Raw genomic sequence first — 21,660 nt, 5'->3', positions numbered from 1 at the left:
TAACACCAACCAAAATAAGGACTATTTTTGCCCTATGGGGAGAAAACAGCAGGGGCTCCAGTCCCCTGTGGGCCCTATCTGTGCATGCGTGTGTGTGTGTGTGTGTACCAAGCCATCCTACTACTAGCTGATGACGCAGTAGCTCTGCCTAGCTCCCCTCCCCCAGCCCACCTCTCCTCTCCTCCCCTCCCCTCTTCTCTCCTCTCCTCCCCTCTTCTCTCCTCTCCTCTTCTCTCCTCTCTGTCGCTGTTCTGTCGTCCCGTCCTCCCTCCCCCCATCATCACAAATTCCTCTTCATCTGCGAGCCGACCAAGGCGGCTAGGATGGATATTGTAAACCAGGTAATGAACATACAAATACAATCGCGTTTTTCTTTCTTGTTGGAAATACATGTGATAATAATAATATTAGGCTTTTCAGTGAGCTGTTTGTTTGAGGGCGTCTCGGCGGGGATGGAGTGGAGGTTTAGTCTGATGGGGATGATGGGGAATGCCCCGCTGCTGCAAACACCGTCTGGACACATCTGGGAATTACCAATTAAAATATGACAAGGAGGACTATTAATAATGAACGAATACTATTATATCAATAGGCTAATAATGAAAATGTTCATATTGCGTCCGTGTTCTGTTTGTTAATGTCGAATACATATTTCGCTGCAATCAACCGCTGTCCAAATGACTATAGTAACCTATAGGCTGCCTTTTGATCAATTATTTCACACCCATGTTATTGACATCCCAGCCCGGTGTAAATACAATGTTGATTCTGTGATCAATCCCACCTAACGGAACCATAATGAAGGATGTGTCTGTAAGACCAAAGAAGCCTTGCATTGTAAAATGGCAGCTCACGTTATTATCCCCAGCTGCTCTGCATCGCTCCTTCAGTACTAAACACGGGCCTGGTTTATAAGAAGAACGATATACTGTACACACAGTTTATCCGCAGCACCTTATTCTGTAGCCCGATGCTGAGATTAAACCTTTCTAGAAAATTAAATAACTGATAGCATCCTGGCCTGGATAATGTAAAATGGTGTCCGACGCAAGGATATGTTATTTAGGTTAGGTGTTATGATCATTTCATATCATGACTACGAGGCAATTTAATGTAATCGCTAAAGATACATAGCTGGTAATCAATAGGTGGCGATTGATTGATTCATTGATTGTATTGGCTGGCTCGGCTCTCTCCGGTAATGGAGGCGCTCCAAACCGCGCATCGCTCTGCGCATCGGCATCAGCACCGAAAACACCTGAGTAAATAAACGAATAACGCATCTGAACATCTGAATATTAAACACCATGTTTTCAACACGATATGAAAGAACGTGCGCTCATCATGTAGTTTTAAATGTTAAGTCTGTTTCTAACTGAAGCCTGAAGAAAGTGGCTTCACCACCATGACTAGTTGTGGTTGAAAGTTAAAGGAGAATTCCACTCTGATATGTTTCTTATAATTATAGAAATGTTGCTGTGCTATTGAGTAAAATGAGCTCACAGCCTGGTCTATAGCATCAGATAAGAGATATAGCCCTAAACTACTGAACTTAAACTATACTAGAGCCCTAAACTACTGAGTTTAAACTACTAGAGCCCTAAACTACTGAGCTTAAACTACTGAGCTTAAACTACTATAGCCCTAAACTACTATAGCTCTACACTATTGCACAGTCAATTTTGCAGAGTACATTTTACTCAAACTGAGTACATTTGAGTAACATTTTACTCAAACTGAGTACATTTGAGTAACATTTTACTCAAACTGAGTAAAATTTTAGCTTGAGTAGTTTAGTTTAGTTTGAGTAAAATATACTTAGTTTGAGTAAAATCTACTCTGCGAAATTTACTGTGTGAGCTTAAACTACTATGGCTCTAAACTACTGAGCTTACTATGGCTCTAAACTACTGAGTTTAAACTACTATAGCTCTAAACTACTGAGCTTACTATGGCTCTAAACTACTGAGCTTAAACTACTATAGCTCTAAACTACTGAGCTTAAACTACTATAGCTCTAAACTACTGAGCTTAAACTATATAGCTCTAAACTACTGAGCTTAAACTATATAGCTCTAAACTACTGAGCTTAAACTACTATAGCTCTAAACTACTGAGCTTAAACTACTATAGCTCTAAACTACTGAGCTTAAACTACTATAGCTCTAAACTACTGAGCTCAAACTACTATAGCCCTAAACTACTGCACATGCTCCAGCTTCCTGCTTTACAAAGGACTACACTGAGGTGAAAAAGGAGTGGCCACTCCTACTAAACACACAAGGATGGGAGAGGCTGAGATTTTACTTCTGGTTACTCTGTTACCTATAGTGAGAGAGATGATCCAGGTATCAGGAAACTGAGTGAGGGTAAAGCTATGCATCATTATGACATATAGCTCTGCCAAAGTAACACCCCAAACACCTCATCACTTTGGCTGCAGCCACGCAGACAGAATTAATCACTTACTGTATATGTCTCAATCTAGTAAATTAGTTTAATGTTGCATTGCGGTGGAAGGTCCCTTTAGAAACAGCCCACAGTAGAGCGGCTGCAGGGTCTCTCTCTCCATCTCTCTCTTTCTGTCTCTGTCTATCTCTCTCTGTCTCTCTATCTCTCACTGTCTCAATCTCTTTCTCTCTCTCAGTCTCTCTCTTTGTCTGTCTCCCTCTGTCTACCTGTCTCTCTCTCTCTCTTGCTCTCGCTCCCCCCCCCTCTCTCTCTCGCTCCCCCCCCCCTCCTCTCTCTCTCTCTCTCTCTCTCTCTCTCTCTCTCTCTCTCTCTCTCTCTCTCTCTCTCTCTCTCTCTCTCTCTCTCTCTCTCTCTCTCTCTCTCTTCTCTCTCTCTTCTCTCTCTCTCTCTCTCTCTCTCTCTCTCTCTCTCAGCAGTACCATTCTTCACACAGAGTTCCACTCATTCTCTCATGGGAGCTTCCCAGTACAACCAACCTGACTGTTGATGACATCAGAGGTTAAAATCTTGTTTTGATGACATTGCAGGTTAAAGTATAGAATAGAATAGAATGGATATAAGCTATAGAATTGAACAGAACAGAGGTACACAGTGTCTGAATCAGCCTCTACAATACTAATACAATACTAAGAACTATAATATCGTGTTCTCTCTCTCTCTCTCTCTCTCTCTCTCTCTCTCTCTCTCTCTCTCTCTCTCTCTCTCTCTCTCTCTCTCTCTCTCTCTCTCTCTCTCTCTCTCTTCCAGTTGGTCGCCCAAGGGCAATTCAGAATTCTCAAAGTCCCTCTGGGTTTCATCAAGGCCTTACAATGGGTGAGTCTTCATCATCATCATCATCATCATCATCATCATCATCATCATCATCATCATCATCATCATCTATAACCATATTATTATATAATATATATAATAATGCAGGTCCTCTTTAGAGAGAGGTCTTTATTCGGCATGCAACGACACAACAACATGCAATGGGCAGCACACACACACATGCAATTGTTTTTCTCAGGGTCGCCGATGCGATTGAGCTCTGCTCTTAACCCATCCCGTCGTCCTTCCCCCCAAGGGCTGCCAGGAGCAGACAGGGCGTCGGCGTTTATCTTATGGGGGGGGGGGGGGACCCTTGCCAGCATGGGGAGAACATGCAAACTCCACACAGAAGGGCCTGGGAGATCCCCCACCTGGGTACCTGGCATCGCGGAAACCTGGTCCCCAAGCGGGAATCGAACCCTGGACCTTCTTGCTGTGAGGCGACAGTGTTAACCACTACACCACCGTGCCGCTTAGTCATCATAATTTTCATCACCTGTAACTATATTAATATAGAATGGATAAGCCATCTTCATCATAGTTAACTATATTATTATAGAATGGGTGAGTCATCATCATATGTAACTATTATTTTAGAATGGGTGAGTCATCTTCATCATATATAACTATATTATTATAGAATGGATGAGTCATCATCATCTTCATCATCGATGACTATATTATAGAATGGATGAGTCATCTTCATTATATTTAATTATATTATTATAGAATGGATGAGTCATCATCATCTTCATCTATAACTATATTATTACAGAATGGGTGAGTCATCTTCATCTATAACTATATTATTATAGAATGGATGAGTCATCTTCATCTATAACTATATTATTACAGAATGGGTGAGTCATCTTCATCTATAACAATATTATTATAGAATAGGTGATTCATCTTCAGTTATAACTATATTATTATAGAATGGATGAGATCATCATCATCATCATCATCATCTATAACTATATTATGATAGAATGGATGAGTCATCATCATCATATTTAACTATATTATTATAGAATGGATGAGTCATCTTCATGATCTATAACTATATTATTGTAGAATGGATTGGATGAGTCATTGTCATCTTCATCATCTATGACTATATTATAGAATGGATGAGTCATCTTCACCATATTTAATTATTTAATTATAGAATGGATGAGTTATCATCTTCTTCATCTATAACTATATTATTACAGAATGGGTGAATCATCTTCATCTATAACTATTTTATTATAGAATGGATGAGTCATCATCATCTTCATCATATTGAACTATATTATTATAGAATGGATGAGTCATCTTCATCATCTATAACTATATTATTATAGAATAGATGAGTCATCTTCATCATCTTTAACTATATTATCATAGCATGGATGAGTTATCTTCATAATATCGAACTATATTATTATAGAATGGATGAGTCATCTTCATCATAGTCATCTATATTATCATAGAATGGATGAGTCATCTTCATTATAGTCATATATTATTATAGAATGGATGAGTCATAATCTATAACTATATTATTATATAATGGATGAGTCATCTTCATTATAGTCATATAATTTATTATAGAATGGATGAGTCATAATCTATAACTATATTATTATAGAATGCATGAGTCATATTCATCATCTATGACTGTATTATTATAGAATGGATGAGTCATATTCATCATATATAACTGTATTTTTATAGAATGTATGAGTCATCTTCATCTATTATCATCATCATCATCATTTATTTATTCGTACATGGAATTACCACAGTCCAACAGTACATATTCATATAATTCACCAAAAATACCATGGCCGAAAGGAACAGGAAGAAGAAAAAATCTTATATATACCTGCCCCTACACACACACAACACACCGATAGACATATTGTGTAAAACCAAACAGAATATACCCATTTTGCAAAAAAAATAAAAAATGTAACATCAACACAACCAAATTAAATCAACATAAATCAACCTATTCTATATTATTATAGAATAGGTGATTCATCTTCAGTTTTATTATAGAATGGATGAGATCATCATCATCATCTATAACTATATTATTATAGAATGGATGAGTCATCATCATCTATAACTACATTATTATAGAATGAGTGAGTAGTCATATCCATCACTTATAACTATATTATTATAGAATAGATGAGTCATCTTCATCATATTGAACTATATTATTATAGAATGGATGAGTCATCTTCATGATCTATAACTATATTATTGTAGAATGGATTGGATGAGTCATTGTCATCTTCATCATCTATGACTATATTATAGAATGGATGAGTCATCTTCATCATATTTAATTATTTAATTATAGAATGGATGAGTCATCATCATCTTCATCATATTGAACTATATTATTATAGAATGGATGAGTCATCTTCATCATCTATAACTATATTATTGTAGAATGGATGAGTCATCATCATCTATAATTCTATTATTATGGAATGGATGAGTCATCTTCATCATAATCATCTATATTATCATAGAATGGATGAGTCATCTTCATTATAGTCATATATTATTATAGAATGGATGAGTCATAATCTATAACTATATTATTATATAATGGATGAGTCATCTTCATTATAGTCATATATTATTATAGAATGGATGAGTCATAATCTATAACTATATTATTATATAATGGATGAGTCATCTTCATTATAGTCATATATTATTATAGAATGGATGAGTCATAATCTATAACTATATTATTATAGAATGCACGAGTCATATTCATCATCTATGACTGTATTATTATAGAATGGATGAGTCATATTCATCATCTATAACTATTTTTATAGAATGTATGAGTCATCTTCATCATATCTAACTATATTATTATAGAATGTATGAGTCATCTTCATCATAGTGAACTATATTATTATAGAATGGATTAGTCATCTTCATCATAGTGAACTATATTATTATAGAATGGACGAGTCAAGATAAGTAAATCATGGTATATTCTAATTAATCAGTAATAATAGTGTTGTAATAGTAATAATCAGTATCAGCTATATTAAGTTCAATTAGAGTTTGTTAGAAAAGAAATTAAAACCATTAATGAAAAGCTTTCTTTAACTATAACTATTCAATTACCAAGCAAATCTTACCTACATTGAAATCGTTTCACTAACTTTAATGTACTTGAAGCAGCTGTATTATCTAGAAATCTACAAGTATCAGATCGGGACTCAGTATCGGCAGATACTCAATATTAAATTACTCAGATCAGGATCAAGGGCAAAATAACTAGAACAGGACATCCCTAGTATTTAACTATTCTATTCCCAATAAGATTATTATTGTTCTTTTCACATCCAAGTAAGTAATAATGAGACCCATTTGTCTTACCGTCTATGCTCGTGCATGATTATCCATATATGGTAGGGGTGTAAAGGTACATGTATCCGTACCGAACCATATACCATACATATACTGCAAATAAAATGCCTTTTTTCGTTGAGGTTTTTTCAAGTTAGATTAAGACCTTGCAAGGGTATAGGGTATACTGCTGTCTGATCCTCTTGACTGAATTGCTGCTTTCAGCAGGCCAACTCTGCGCTCTACAATGCCTATTGTGCGCGCCTGAGCCCGTGGTTTTGGTCAGAGTCATTATGGCTTCAGTGGATAATCCCGATCTGCATTTAAGTGATGTTTTAATTACAACATTACAATTGAATTAAATACAATTAGGCCTGAATGAGACTCCAGCTACCGGCAACAACATTATCAGCCAAAATGCGCATCGCAGATTATCTGTACATTGACAGAGTGGAATCCCGTTCACATAACTGGATTTGTTTATTGATGGAGCTTTGAAAGCTACATGGGTACAGTCTATTGCTCCGATGATGTTGGGTAACCTGGCGTAAAATCCTCTCTTGGCCTCGGCCTGCTGTTATTATTGATATATGGATATTGTTGTATGTAGTTGGGGGTTGGGGAAATTACGACACCCAACACTGTGTTTTGGTCCACGCTCCAATTTGGGTCCCAAATTGTGGTACAAATCAAGGAGAATGTGTCTCGGGTAGCGGTATGTTCTCTCTCTGCAAATAGACTGCCCTATATCTCTGTAAACATCTGAGCGCACACTGCGAGAAGTATTCCTATAATAACGCTATGAACCAGGCTGAATTCATTCGGAAATAGCTATTCCAAATGCTATTTATAGGGTTTGACAATAATTACACTAATGTCGCTATTTTACAATGAACTATAATGAATTACGGGTCATACAGAACACGTCAGTGTTGAAACGAATGCATGAAAGTCCGTCTCATGGTGCAGTCTTATTATTCTACCGCTGGGCGCCAGGTACGCACGGTCTGAGCTGTGCGTAGATATACGCACAATCTCAAGCACACGTTCAAATTGATAAGTCCCACACTTTGCTTAGAAATGATCGTACGCACGGTTTACGCACATATCTGTGCGTGCACACAATTGATAAATGAGGGCCCTGGTCTATAGCAACACATGGTTACAGATGCTCCACCCCTCCCTGTTAGGCTCCACCCCTCCCAGATCCTCTGCTGTGCACTATAGACAATGGACCTCATGCACCAACGGAACGGACTTACGACAAAAGTTAGCTAATTTCATTGTATCTCCACTTACAATCTTTTGGGGCCGATTTTGGCATGCACTAACGGTCCCTTCTCAGGGATTCACTCGTTGCTAAGAGCAGGAGTGCGGAAGAGCAGTCGTAAGTCGGACAGACTGGCGTGCGCCGTATTCTTAAGGGCTTTATTTGGGAGGAATCATGGTGACTGCGTTCACGACAATTCTACAGACATCGTCGGAATTAAATAATTATAATAATAATAAATACGACAATCTTTGACTCATTAAAAGTTACGTTTTACATTTACAGTCATGCCTCAAGAGGCATTGTGATGTCCGAAAATGAATAAAAGCACTACACCAACACTGCAAATGACGGTGAATAAATAAATAAGAACTAAACCCATTTGCGCGGACATAGCTATAGTGGAATAGACTGTATTAATATTCCATATTTATACCGTCTTCTTGCGTGCTCCTGGCCACCGGCCTCATGCATCATCATGCATAATGAATCGTTCCAGCAACAGTAGGCTTATATTATTCTTTTTATTCTTTATTTATTTATTTTTTTCTCCCTCCTTTTTCCGTTTTTCTCCCCTCCCAATGTTAGTCGTTATGCCAATTCCCAATCCCCTTCCTGGTCGTTGCGCACTCTACCCCCTACCATCGGTCTGGGAGGGCGGAGACTATCACATGCTTCCTCCGACACATGTGTACCCAGTCCACCGCTTCTTTTCACCTGGCAGCGCGGACTCTCACTGGGAGAGTGTAACGTGTGGAAGGTCACACTACCTCCCTCCAGATCCTTCCCTCGCTGTGCAGGCGCCCCGACCGAACTGTAGGAGTCGCTGTTTACAACGACCCGGACCCACCCACCGGCTTCCCTCCCGCTGACTCTGCCAATCGAGCCAGTATGACGGCCAGCCAAGCCAGAGGCAACGCTGACAGCCGGATTCGATACCAGTGTCTCTAGCGTTGGTGACGAGCGCTTAGTCCGCTGCGCCACCCAGCCGCTCGAGGCTTATATTATTCTAATGACTTGTTTTATTACTATAGTAAGACATACTGTAGAACATGTACAGTACACATCTTAGTGTGACATCTTATTTTGTGTCAATAGTACGGAACGACGGAATGCTTGGCTCTCTCTTGGCAGTGCATATCTGCCATCTCCTAATAAAACAAGTCATTAGAATAATATAAGCCTACTGTTGCTGGAACGATTCATTACGCACGTATATGGTGTGTGCGCTGAGGCAGGTGGCCAGGAGCGCGAATATATGGAATATTAATACAGTGTATTCCACTATAGCTATAATGTGCTGATAACAACACATTTGAATCTAATCTTGATCAGTCGCAGCGACTCGCAGGTGTACAAGAAAGCACTTCGTGATTCATTCAAGGAGTTTGGAGCTGTGATAATTTTGGCAACTTAAGAGAACCTCTCCGGCTCCGCTCGTTGATGAATCCGGGGTGGACTATCGTAGGTTTTCTCTTACGAACTTCCTATGAGGTTATTTACGAGGAAACTTACAAGAATGTTGCTGCATGAGGTCCAATGACTTGAGTCTCCTTGCTTTGCTGCTGTGTGGCGCAATTGGTCTGAATTAAGACTTGCTCACTCTCACAGGGCCAGACACATTCTCTCTTTCTCTCTCCCCCCTCTCTCTCTCACTTTCTTTCTCTCTCTCTCTTTCTCTCTACATCCCTATCGCTCCCCCCTCTCTCTCACTCTCTTTTGTTCTCTCTTCTTCTCTTTCTTTCTCTCTCCATCTATCCTTCTCTTTCCTTCCACTTGTGTGTGTTTGTGTTTGTGTGTATGCATTTGTGAATGTGTGTGTGTGTGTGTGTATGTGTACTCCCTGTCTGGTGTAATCTGCGAGGTGGTTGAAGCTACCAGATTTAAGCCATTTGGGAAATTATTATTATTATTGTTATTATTATTATTATTATTATTATTATTATTATTATTATTATTATTATTATAATATTATTATTATTATTATTATTATTATTATTATTATTATTATTATTATTATTATTATTATTATTATTATTATTATTATTATTATCTCCTATAAAATAAGACTCCTAGCCTAAAAGATAGTGAATATGTTTGTAAACAAAATTGCAGGTCCTTTGTAAACAACTTGTTCTTTCTCTCTGTCTCGCTTTCTCTGTATCGGTCTCCTTTCTCTCCTCTCTCTTCACTCTCTCCTCTCCTCTCTTTCTCTCTCCTCTCCTCTTCTCCTCTCTTTCTCTCCTCTCTTTCTCTCTCCTCTCTTTCTCTCTCCTCTCCTTTCTCTCTCCTCTCCTTTCTCTCTCCTCTCCTCTTCTCCTCTCTTTCTCTCCTCTCTTTCTCTCTCCTCTCCTTTCTCTCTCCTCTCCTCTTCTCCTCTCTTTCTCTCCTCTCTTTCTCTCCTCTCCTGCGTAGTTCTTTGCCATCTTTGCGTTCTCAACGTGTGGGAGTTACTCTGGGATGTTCAGGATGTCAGTGGAATGTAAGAACAGGACAGAGAGTGACCTCAGCATAGAGGTGGAGTTTGAGTACCCCTTCAGGTCAGTATGACACCACAGACTACAACACTGCAAACTACAAACTACAGCACTACAACATTATACAACTACAAATTACTACTACAAACAACTACACTACAACTCTACAACACCACAACACTACAACACTACAATACTACTACACACTACAACTCTACAACACCACAACACTACAACACTACAATATTACTACAAACTACTACACTACTACAAACTACTACACTGCAACTCTAAAATACTACAACACTACACTACAATTGTCTACTACACTACAACTCTACAACACTACAATACTACTACAAACTACTACACTACTACAAACTACTACACTACACACTACAACACTACACACTACAATACTGCTACTACACTAAAATACTACAACACTACAAACTACAACACTACTACAAACTACTACAGTACTACAAACGAACACTATAAACTATTACAAACTACAACACTACAAACTACAGCACTACAAACTACAACACTACAAATTAGGGATGTCCGATATTATCGGCCTACCGATATCGGTATCGGAAATTAAAAGTTGGACAATATCGGTATATCGGTATCGGTAAAACTACACACGACTACAGTACTACAAACTATGACACTAAACTATTACAAACTACACTACAAATTACAACACTGAAAACTACAGCAGTACAAACTACTACAACACTATACACTACTACAAACTACAACACTACAAACCAATAATAGATCAAACTACAGTGACTTGGTAATACGTCCATGTACACAACTCCAAAATATAACTACAGTCATATGATGACACGAAAAATGTAACTATGGTGACATAGAAAAATATAACTCTGGTCACATGGTAACAGAAACATATAACTATGGTCATATGGTAACAGAAACATATAACTGTTCACATGGTAATAGAGAAATATAACTATAGTCACATGGTAACATAGAAATATAACTATGGTCACATGGTAACATAGAAATATAACTATAGTCACATGGTAACATAGAAATATAACTATGGCCACATGGTAACAGAAAAATATAACTATGGTCACATGGTAACATAGAAAAATATAACTATGGTCCCTCTCTGTCCAGGCTCTATCAGGTGTATTTTGATGCTCCTAGCTGTAAGGGAAGTAACGTGGAGCGGTATTTCTTGGTTGGAGACTACGCTTCTTCAGCCGAGTTCTTCGTCACTATTGGAGTGTTCGCCTTCCTCTACTCCACCGCTGCTCTGAGCATCTACGTCTTCACCTACGACAAATACAAGGAGAATAACAAAGGCCCTCTCATCGTAAGTAATTCATTCTTTCTTTCTTTCTTTCTTTCTTTCTTTCTTTCTTTCTTTCTTTCTTTCTTTCTTTCTTTCTTTCTTTCTTTCTTTCTTTCTTTCTTTCTTTCTTTCTTTCTTTCTTTCTTTCTTTTATCCACTTTTTCTCCTTGTTCTTCTATTTTTCTCCCATCCCAATTTCGTAATTCCAATTCTTCCCTCCCCTGTCTTGAACGTTGCTAGACTATGCCTCCCACTGGTCGGCTGTAGTGAGGATAGAAGCCTTGCATCACGTGTCCCCTCCGGTACACGAGGAGGCAGCCTGTCGCATCTTTTCACCAGACAGCTCGAACTCTCAGTGGCGAGGAGTAACGCGTGGGAGGCTCACGCTGCCCCCGATACTTCCTGTTTCTGCTGTACAGGCGTCACCCAACCGACCTGTAGGAGTCGCTGTCCACAACGTCCAATCCCCACCCACCGGCTTTCCCACCCTCTAACACTGCCAATTGTGTTAGCATGACGACCGGCCAAGCCGGTAGCAATGCCGAGAGCTGGGCTCGATACCAGTATCGCCTGCGTTAGTGGCGAGTGCCTTGCCCACTGCGCCACTCAGCCGCCCTATCTTCTTTCTTTCTTTTTAAATTTATTTTCTTTCTTTCTTTCTTTTTCTTTCTTTCTTTTTTCTATCTGTGAAAACTCTCAGTCTAGGAGTGTGCAACAAAAGTTAATATTGTGGAAATACTAGACCATTAATCACCAAATTACAATCAGACTGTATATCTCATTTGTATGATTGTATATGTGGTCATGTGTGTGACTGGAGCTGGTCCCTGGACGACGCCCACTGCCTCTGAATAGTTAGGATGGGTTCAATGCAGAGGATGAATTCTATATGTAAAATGTACTTGTGGAAAGTGATTGTAATTGTAGTTTTTATGTGTGTCTGAAGGACCTGGGGGTGACAGCAGTGTTTGCCTTCATGTGGCTGGTCAGCTCAGCCGCCTGGGCTAAAGGTTTGTCTGATGTGAAGACCACTACTGACCCTGACAAAGTCATCACGCTCATCGCTGCCTGCAACGAGGAGGGCAACCACTGTCGTGAAGTCCATGACCCTGTGATGTCTGGACTCAACACATCTGTGGTGAGGAGCTGATGTAAAGTCACACAATTTTAGTTCATCGCAATGTTACACTTGAGTTCATCCCAATGTCACACCTGAGTTCATCCCAATGTTACACTTGAGTTCATCCCAATGTTACACCTGAGTGCATCCCATTGTCCCACCTGTGTTCATCCCATTGTCACACCTGAATTAATTCCAATGTTACACCTAAATGGATCCCAATGTCACACTTAAATTAATTCCAATGACACACCTGAGTTCATCCCAATGTCACACCTGGGTGCATCCCATTGTCCCACCTGTGTTCATCCCATTGTCCCATCTGTGTTCATCCCAATGTCACACCTGTGTTAATCCCATTGTCACACCTGAATTAATTCCAATGTTACATCTAAATGGATCCCAATGTCACACTTAAATTAATTCCAATGACACACCTGAGTTCATCCCAATGTCACACCTGGGTTCATCCCAATGTCACACCTACTGTATCTGAAAACTAGGATTAGCAGTGTCTCCGGAGGTAGAGCAGTTGTAGATAGTGTCTCAAGAGGAATAGTGATCGTCTGGTAATCTGAAGGTTAGGGTTAGCAGTGTCTAAGGAGGTAGAATGGCCGTGTGGTAATCTGTTGGTTATGGTTAGAGTTAGCAGTGACTCAGGCGGTAGAGTGGTCATCTGGTAATCTGGAGGTTATGGTTAGGATTAGCAGTGGCTCAGGAGGTAGAGTGGTCATCTGGTAATCTGAGGGTTAGGTCACTGATACATCACAACTCGTAAACTCAGATACTATGGAACTTGACTGAGTTTACAGCTGGTATTTACCACTTGGTATTTTATTTTATTTAATCTTTTTACATTAATTTAACCAGGTAAAATGCTTGAGATCAAGGATCTCTTTTACGAGCAAGACTTGACCAAAATGGCAGCAATAAAAAATAATAAACCAATTTACAACATACAGGACAAAACACAGACAGACAAAAGGATATCATTAAAAATAATTGAGCAAGCACTACCATATCCTTAACATTATGTAACATGTAGCATCAACCATTATGTATTAATGCATTTGCAAACTCCCAATTCAGACGTTGCAAAGTCTGTAACATGAACTTTAAAATCAGGAAAGGTGACAGGGGCCTGTAGCTTCAGAGTTTTTTTTAAGTCCGTTCCAAGTAGAGGGAGTGCATGAAAGCCTTCTTCCCAAACTCAGTGTGCGTTCTGGAGACTGAGTCATAAAGATAGCCCTGAGATCACAAGCTGTAAAATAGATGATCAGAGATAGTGAGATATGTACAGAGGTATTAAGGTAACAGACCAATACGTGCTTTATAAATAAAAGTATACCAATGGAGAAGCCTACGAACAGACAAGGACAGCCAGCCTACCTTGGCATATAAAGTACAATGATACGTGAGTGATCGACAGCCAGTAATACATCTTATGACACCATGATTGATTGATTGATTGATTGATTGATTGATTGATTGAAAACTTTATTAACAGATTGCAGAATGGGTACAATACAGTACGGCTCAATACACACAATTGTTAAGGGGATGCAGACCAGAGAAAGACTTTCGTCTTGTTTACATCAGGGTCCCCCATTTTCAATTCATCATGACATTTATGACATACACGACATACAGATAAACAGTACTGTTACATTCAGATATTTATGACCTACAAGATATACAAATATACAGTACTGTTTAGGAGACAGAGATCCTAAAAGAAAATATATACATTCGAGGGGGAAGAAACTGTACATTGGAGGGGGTTGGGTGGGTGGGTGGTCGGGGGTTTGGACATTTACCGGGGGCAATTTCGAATTGCAGCCTCCCGTAGGTGCTCTTTGAGGGCGGTTTTGAAGGTGGGTAGGGATTCACATAATTTTACGGCTGTGGGTAAGGTGTTCCACATTGTTGTGGCATAATTGCGAAACGTGTTTAGTCCCATGTTTGATGCCGAATCTGGGTTGAACATGATTTGTGGAACTCCCTCTGGTGTTGTGGTCGTGGTATTCACTGACCTTTGGGAAGTATTTTGACATGTACATGGGTATCTTAGTGGTGTAGTGTATCTTGTAGACCAGGCCCATTGCAAGTTGCTGTACTCTGTCGTCTACTCTAAGCCATCCTTGTAGTCTTGTTTTTAGTGCCTTTGATAAGTAGAGTCAAGCATATGCAATGAGGTAGAACAGGCATTCATGTACAATACATCGCCATAATCGAGCACTGGCAAAAAAGCGGCAGCTACAAGCCTCTTTCTAGAATGAAAAGAAAAACAGGACTTGTTTCTAAAATAAAAGCCCAACTTCTTCAACTTAACCATATTTTCAATGTGGGGTTTAAAAGACAAGTCATCATCCACAATAAAACCCAGATATTTAAAAGTGGAGACGGTCTGAATAAGAATTCCTTGAGTTGGGTACACTACAGAAGGGGAATGTGCTTTACATTTTTATTTAGTAAATACCATAATTTTTGTTTTATCAGCATTTAGTACAAGTCTTAGTTGCAGGCGTTGGATTTCTAATTATTTAAAAGCAACTTGCAAATACTCCACAGTCTTTGACAAGGTTCCCGCACAACAATAAATAACTGTATCATCCGCATAACAATGGATATTTGCATTTTGGACACTTTTACCTAAATCATTTATATAAATTGTAAATAACAAAGGGCCTAAAACGGAGCCTTGTGGCACCCCCTTGTGGACAGACAAGACATCAGAAGAACAACCATGAATTTTGACACAATGAGTCATGTCAGAAAGGCAGTTACAGAACCAGCCAGCAGCAGAGTCAGACAGCCCTATACTAATCAGCCTACACCTCATTACCTCATGGTCCACTCCACAGTATCAAAATCATTAGAGAAATCAATAAACAGAGAAGCACAATGTTGTTTATTATGTAGAGCCACAATTATGTCATTCACGTATTGTGTAGCTGCTGTGACTGTACTGTGGGATTTTCTAAAGCCAGATTGAAAACAGGATAAAATACAGTAGCATATGTGTTTAAAAAATCCTTCAGTTGTTTACTCACCAGACTTTCCAGTATTTTGGCTAGGGGAGACAGATTTGAAATTGGCCTCGATGTTTCACCACCTTTTAAACATTTTTAAAGTTTTAAGCTTAAATTATAAATGTAGGTCAGTTTACCACTGGTACATTATATACCACTTGGTAGTTTACCACTGGTATTTACTCCTGGTACAGTATTTACCACTTAGTAATTTACCACTTGGTAGTTTACCACTGGTATTTACCACTTGGTTGTTTACAATCAACAGAAAAGACAAATAACAGAGTCACATAACACAATGAAAATGAAATTAAATAACAAAATCAGTTAAAAGTGAAAGGTTTACCGCTTGGTTGGATGTTTGAGGACAGCTTCCAGGTGAGGCTGAGGACCAGCCAAACGCACCCACAGACACATGTTTAAATGTGCTTATTTAGCATTTATGAGTTTAGTTAGTTATTTATGATTGAATTTGTATTGTGTATTTACTATATGTTGTGTATTTTGTTCTCATACCATTTTGTATTTTTTTGTATTCCCTGCCGTCTTTACAGGGTCTTCATAACAAGAGAGATAACATCTGTCTCTCTCTCCATTTTCTCTACTCTCTGTCTCCCACCCTCTCTCACTCGCTCTCTCTTCTCCTCTCCCTCCCAGGCGTTTGGCTTCATTAACCTGATCCTCTGGGCAGGCAACCTGTGGTTTGTGTTTAAGGAGACGGGCATCATTGCCCCGTTCATGAAGGCCCCACCCCCTCAGGAGAAACCGGCTGAACCAGACACCTACGCCCAGCAGGCCGGGTACGAACAGGATCCCTATGCCCAGAACCAGGGAGGATACCAGCCAGACTACAACCAACAGCAGGGGTACAACCAGGTAACTAACCATCAAGTGAACCAGCTAAAATAACTAACCTACTAGTCTAACCAGGTAACTATTATTATTATTGTAACAACCACAAATGGCTAGACTTGCTAGCCCTTGGCTAATGGGTCAGACCCTATAGTTGACTGGTTAGCGCTGTCGCCTGTGGTCCGGGTGACCCGGGTTCGATTCCCGGCTGGTCCCTGAATTCGCTACATTGGTGTCAGAGGTGGGATGGTGTACCGTGAGGCAGTCGGAAGTGCATGCGCCCAGAGGTGTGAGGGAGTTGATTGGCTGAAGCACGGGATGTTTACCCTGGTAGATTCCAGGGTAAACCTGAGGAGGAGCGGTTGTGTGTTCTGTGTGATCTGGGAGTGGTGGAGGATGAAAATAATTTTGTTTTTTATTGCCCTTTGTACACCGCTTTGAGCCAGTGACTGTCCTGCAAGGTTACAATGTCAGGAAGAGAAGCTAATGTCTTCCTTCATTAGAAAACAACATTAGTTTAGTTTTTCTAGCATTCAACATACGTTTCAGATCATGCAACATGCCTCTACAATACCAAAAGCAGACTGCAAATACTCAAGAGCAAGAGTGGTACCACAGCAGTAAATTATAGTATGGTAAATTAAACTCTGCATTAGGAACATTTTGGCCCAGGTTGTTTAAATAGATAGTAAATTAAAGTGGACCCAGATCAGAGCCTTGGGGGACCCCTGAAATAACATGTAGTACACTGAAGAAGGGCCATCAAATTGAATTGTGTCCTTTCAGATAGGACATTTTCAAACCAGCCCACAAATCAAATCAAATCAAATCAAATTTATTTATAAGGCCCGACAACACACGTTAATGTCCCCATGGGCCGTACAGGTCTTCTTTAAACAAGTCAAGAAGAAAACATAACAATAAGTCAAGAACAGAACAAGAACACCATAAGGTCCAAACATTTTTAGATGAATGCAAATAAATGAAAGAATGCAAGCACTCCCAGACATACCCCACGCGAAGGTAAGGAAAAACTCACTAAAACCTAACAATAGGGAAAAAAGCTCCACAGGCAGTGTGGAGGAGAGAAACCTTAGAAGGGCCATTCAAGGGGGGATCTCCCTTCTTAGATGTTGGTGATAGTAGTGTTGCAGACGGACAGTTGGTAAGCATGCACTCATGTGTGTAGTGAAACACAGATGAGTGCATGCAATAGCAACTGAAAATGTTTAAAGATTAAAGATAGAGCTAATAGCGATAGCAACTGAACATTTTGAAAGATTAAAGATAGAGCTGATAGCGGATCTATTTGAGGCACAGGGGCGGCGCAAAGAGGGTCACGTCCTCCCCGTCTTAGTCACGGGACATTCAACACTCCGGTCATTGCTCAGGGACAGCCGGAGACAGGGAGATAGGGGGCGGCGCAGAGAGGGTCGCGAACTCCCCGACATCATCGCGGGACGTCCGGCACTCCGGTCACCACTACGAGACCTCCGGAGACAGGGGGGCACGCAGAGGGGGTCCCAACCTCCCGGCCTTCATCACGGGACGTCCGACACTCCGGTCAGCACTCCAGGACAGCAAGTCATAGGGGGACAGGGAGACGGGACAGGCGTTAGACAGCTCATGTGATTGTAATGGGCGGACATAGCAATAGATACAAGTGGTAAGCATATATGTGAATGGAGTAGATATATGAAGTAAGCATATTATGTGAATAGAATAGAAGTACTTAACCCAGCAATGAAACCGCGTTGACTGTTAATCTGTTAATACTGTTAATCAGTTGACAGGACCACGGACAGACAACGGTAAATAACTGATCCAAGGCCTCGGAGGTGCATGTAGAGCAGTCACTACAATCTTGGCCAAGAGTTAGAGAGTTCCCATGTTTGTGGTGCTGCAAAAGAGCAGACATGTAGTACCCTGTAGTGCCATGTAGTACCATGTAGTACCCTGTAGTGCCATGTAATACCCTGTAGTACCCTGTAGTACCCTGTAGTGCCATGTAGTACCCTGTAGTGCCCTGTAGTACCATGTAGTACCATGTAGTACCATGTAGTACCCTGTACCCTAACTAAACTAGACAGATTAATCTAAAGGTCAGTCCCCGACCAGGTGAGATCAGGGTAGGTTGAAGGAGAGAGAGAAAAGATGAGTCTTAAGCAGGGATTTAAAAGCTTCGACAGAGCAGGCGCACCTGATGACGGCAGGTAATTTGTTCCACAGGTAGGGAGCGCGGTAGACAAAGGCTCTGTGGCCGGCGGATTTCTTTTTAACCCTAGGGATCGATAGAAGCCCCGCATTTTGTGAGCGCAGAGCACGAGCGGGCGAGTATCGGGAGATGAGATCGGATAGATAGGTGAGGAGTAGCACTTTAAAGTCAGATCGGGCTTGGATAGGAAGCCAGTGTAGGGCGGACAAAACTGGTGTGATGTGATAAAATTTTCGAGTTCTAGTTAGTATCCGTGCAGCCGCATTTTGCACGAGTTGAAGATTTTTGATGCTTAAATTAGGTAGGCCTGAAAAAAGTGCATTACAGTAGTCCAGACGTGATGAGACAAAAGCATGAATCAGGGTTTCAGCATCAGCCAGAGTTAAAATGGGGCGAATTTTTGCGATATTACGAAGATGGAAGAATGCAATTTTGGTGACATTTTTTATATGTGCATTAAATGAGAGGGAAGAATAAAAAATGACTCAGAGGTTTTTTATGGTGGAGCTCTGGGATACATGACAGGTATCAAAGTTGAGGGAGATGTCCTGAAACAGGCCTCTGTGGTTTGGGGGGCCAACAATTAACATCTCAGTTTTATCTGCATTAAGGAGTCGAAAGTTTTGCGACATCCATTTTTTGACGGCAAGCAAGCAGGCCTCAAGGTTTTGTAGTTGGGAGGAATCATTTGGCTTAATAGGTATATATAATTGGGTGTCATCAGCGTAAAAATGAAAGTTTATGGCAAATTTGCGTATGATATCGCCGAGGGGTAGCATGTAAATCGAAAATAGCAAAGGGCCCAGGACAGAACCTTGTGGGACACCACATTGCACTGGGAGGGTCTCAGATGTTAAATCATTATAGACCACACAGTGTGTTCTATCAGTTAAATAGGATTTAAACCAAGCTAGTGCGAGACCCCGAATGCCAACATGATTCTCAAGCCGACCTAGAAGAATCGAGTGATCGATAGTGTCAAAGGCTGCACTGAGATCAAGCAATAAGAGCACAGAAGTGAGGTTTGAGTCAAGAGAGAGCAGTAAATCATTTGTGACTTTGGTAACCGCCGTTTCGGTGGAGTGTAAGGCTCTAAAGCCAGATTGAAATGATTCATTAAGATTATTGTTTGATAAATGGTCAGTAAGTTGCGTTGCGACGATCCGTTCTAATACTTTGGATAGGAATGGAAGATTGGAGATAGGTCTGTAATTTTTCAAGATTAGAGGGTCGAGGTTCGGTTTTTTAAGTAGTGGTTTAATGACGGCTGATTTAAAGGCCAGGGGCACCACGCCAGTAGACAAGGAGGTGTTGAAGATAACCTAACTAACAACAAACTAACCAGCTAGCTTACTTACCAGGTAACTAATAACAAACCTACCTAACCAGCTGACTAACCAGCTAGCTAACCAGATAACCAACTAACCAACTAATTAACTAACTAACCAGCTAACTAGTAAACCAGCGAATTAACCAACTGTGTAACTAACCAACCAACTAACTAACCAACCAAGTACCTTACTAACCAACCAACTAACCAATGAACAAATTAACAATGCAACTAGTTAACCAGCTAACTAACCAACCAACTAACTAACTAATCAGCTAATTACCCAACTAACTAACTAACCAGCGAATTACCCAACTAACTAACTAACTAATTAGAGACGTTTCCTAACCACCTGAAACAGTAACAGGATGGATATACTAACAGTGTCTGTTAACATGGGGCCAGTCGGTAGTGCTATTAGAGGCTAATAACACTACAACTAACTAACCAGCTAACTAACTAACTTGAACTTTATAACTATATATTCTTGGCAGAGCCTGAGGTGTGGCAAGCAGTAGCAATTCCTCCTATATACCCACTCAACTCCAACCCACACATCAGACCAAAACAAATGCAATATTACAGATTCTAGATTCAAGCTCTGAGTCTTCTGCCTTCATGTAGAACATGGTTTGATCTGAATGGATGTTTAACATCAGCATGAAACCCCTCTGAGGAACATCAGACAGAAAGATGTCCTTCTGTGTTTAGTAAAGTGGCATCATGTTGTTCCTCAGGATGCAGAGTACGGACAGCAGGGGGCGCCAACCTCCTTCTCCAATCAGATGTGAGCTGGCTGCAAACTGGTGAGTCACACAGGAGGTAGCGACTGAAATCACTTCTTCTTTTTTAATTAAATTATAAACATATGATTTGAATAATATAATTAATATAAACTAAGTAATGTATAAATGTTTCCATTTGGAGGTTTGCTCGCCTTTTCCTGTTTCTCAAGGTTTGATTCTGAGAATACAGCTGTCTGTCTGTCTGTCTGTCTGTCTGTCTGTCTGTCTGTCTGTCTGTCTGTCTGTCTGTCTGTCTGTCTGTCTGTCTGTGTCTGTCTATCTGTTTGTTTATCTGTCTGTCTGTCTTGTCTGCCTATGTGTCTGTTTCTTTGTCTGTCTGTCATGTCTGCCCAGTGCCTATGTGTCTGTCTGTTTCCTTTCAACTCTTTCTTTTCTTTCCACAGAGGCGTAGGAGTGATAGAAGAGTGGGTCGTCTGAAACCTACCCACAATGCAACACTCCTTTATGCCCGTCTGTTTGTGCAATTAGTGAGCTCATGACAAGAGGGTGGGGGGGGGGGGAGGATTTTTGGCAGGGATGGGGAATGGAAGGAGGAAATGAGATGGAGAGAAGGGGAGAGGGAGGGAGGGAG

At 40.3% G+C, this 21,660-nt stretch overlaps 1 protein-coding gene across 1 annotated transcript; it reads left to right on the top strand.

Moving 5' to 3' along the window:
* Nucleotides 1-323: 323 nt before the first annotated feature.
* On the top strand, nucleotides 324-21,559 carry sypa (synaptophysin a; the record flags this gene model as incomplete). Its single annotated transcript, XM_084333117.1, has 8 exons — nucleotides 324-341; nucleotides 3,220-3,285; nucleotides 10,340-10,464; nucleotides 11,557-11,755; nucleotides 12,681-12,872; nucleotides 16,544-16,762; nucleotides 21,021-21,089; nucleotides 21,473-21,559. The coding sequence occupies 7 exons, from the start codon at nucleotides 324-326 to the stop codon at nucleotides 21,072-21,074; spliced, it is 873 nt and encodes a 290-aa protein (XP_084189243.1). The 3' UTR covers nucleotides 21,075-21,089; nucleotides 21,473-21,559.
* Nucleotides 21,560-21,660: the final 101 nt, after the last annotated feature.

The sequence above is a fragment of the Notolepis coatsorum genome, assembly GCF_963971535.1.
Source record: "Notolepis coatsorum genome assembly, chromosome: 17".
Lineage (NCBI taxonomy): Eukaryota > Metazoa > Chordata > Actinopteri > Aulopiformes > Paralepididae > Notolepis > Notolepis coatsorum.
The sequence above is the reverse complement of the archived record's forward strand: the minus strand, read 5'-3'. Positions and strand labels throughout refer to the sequence as shown.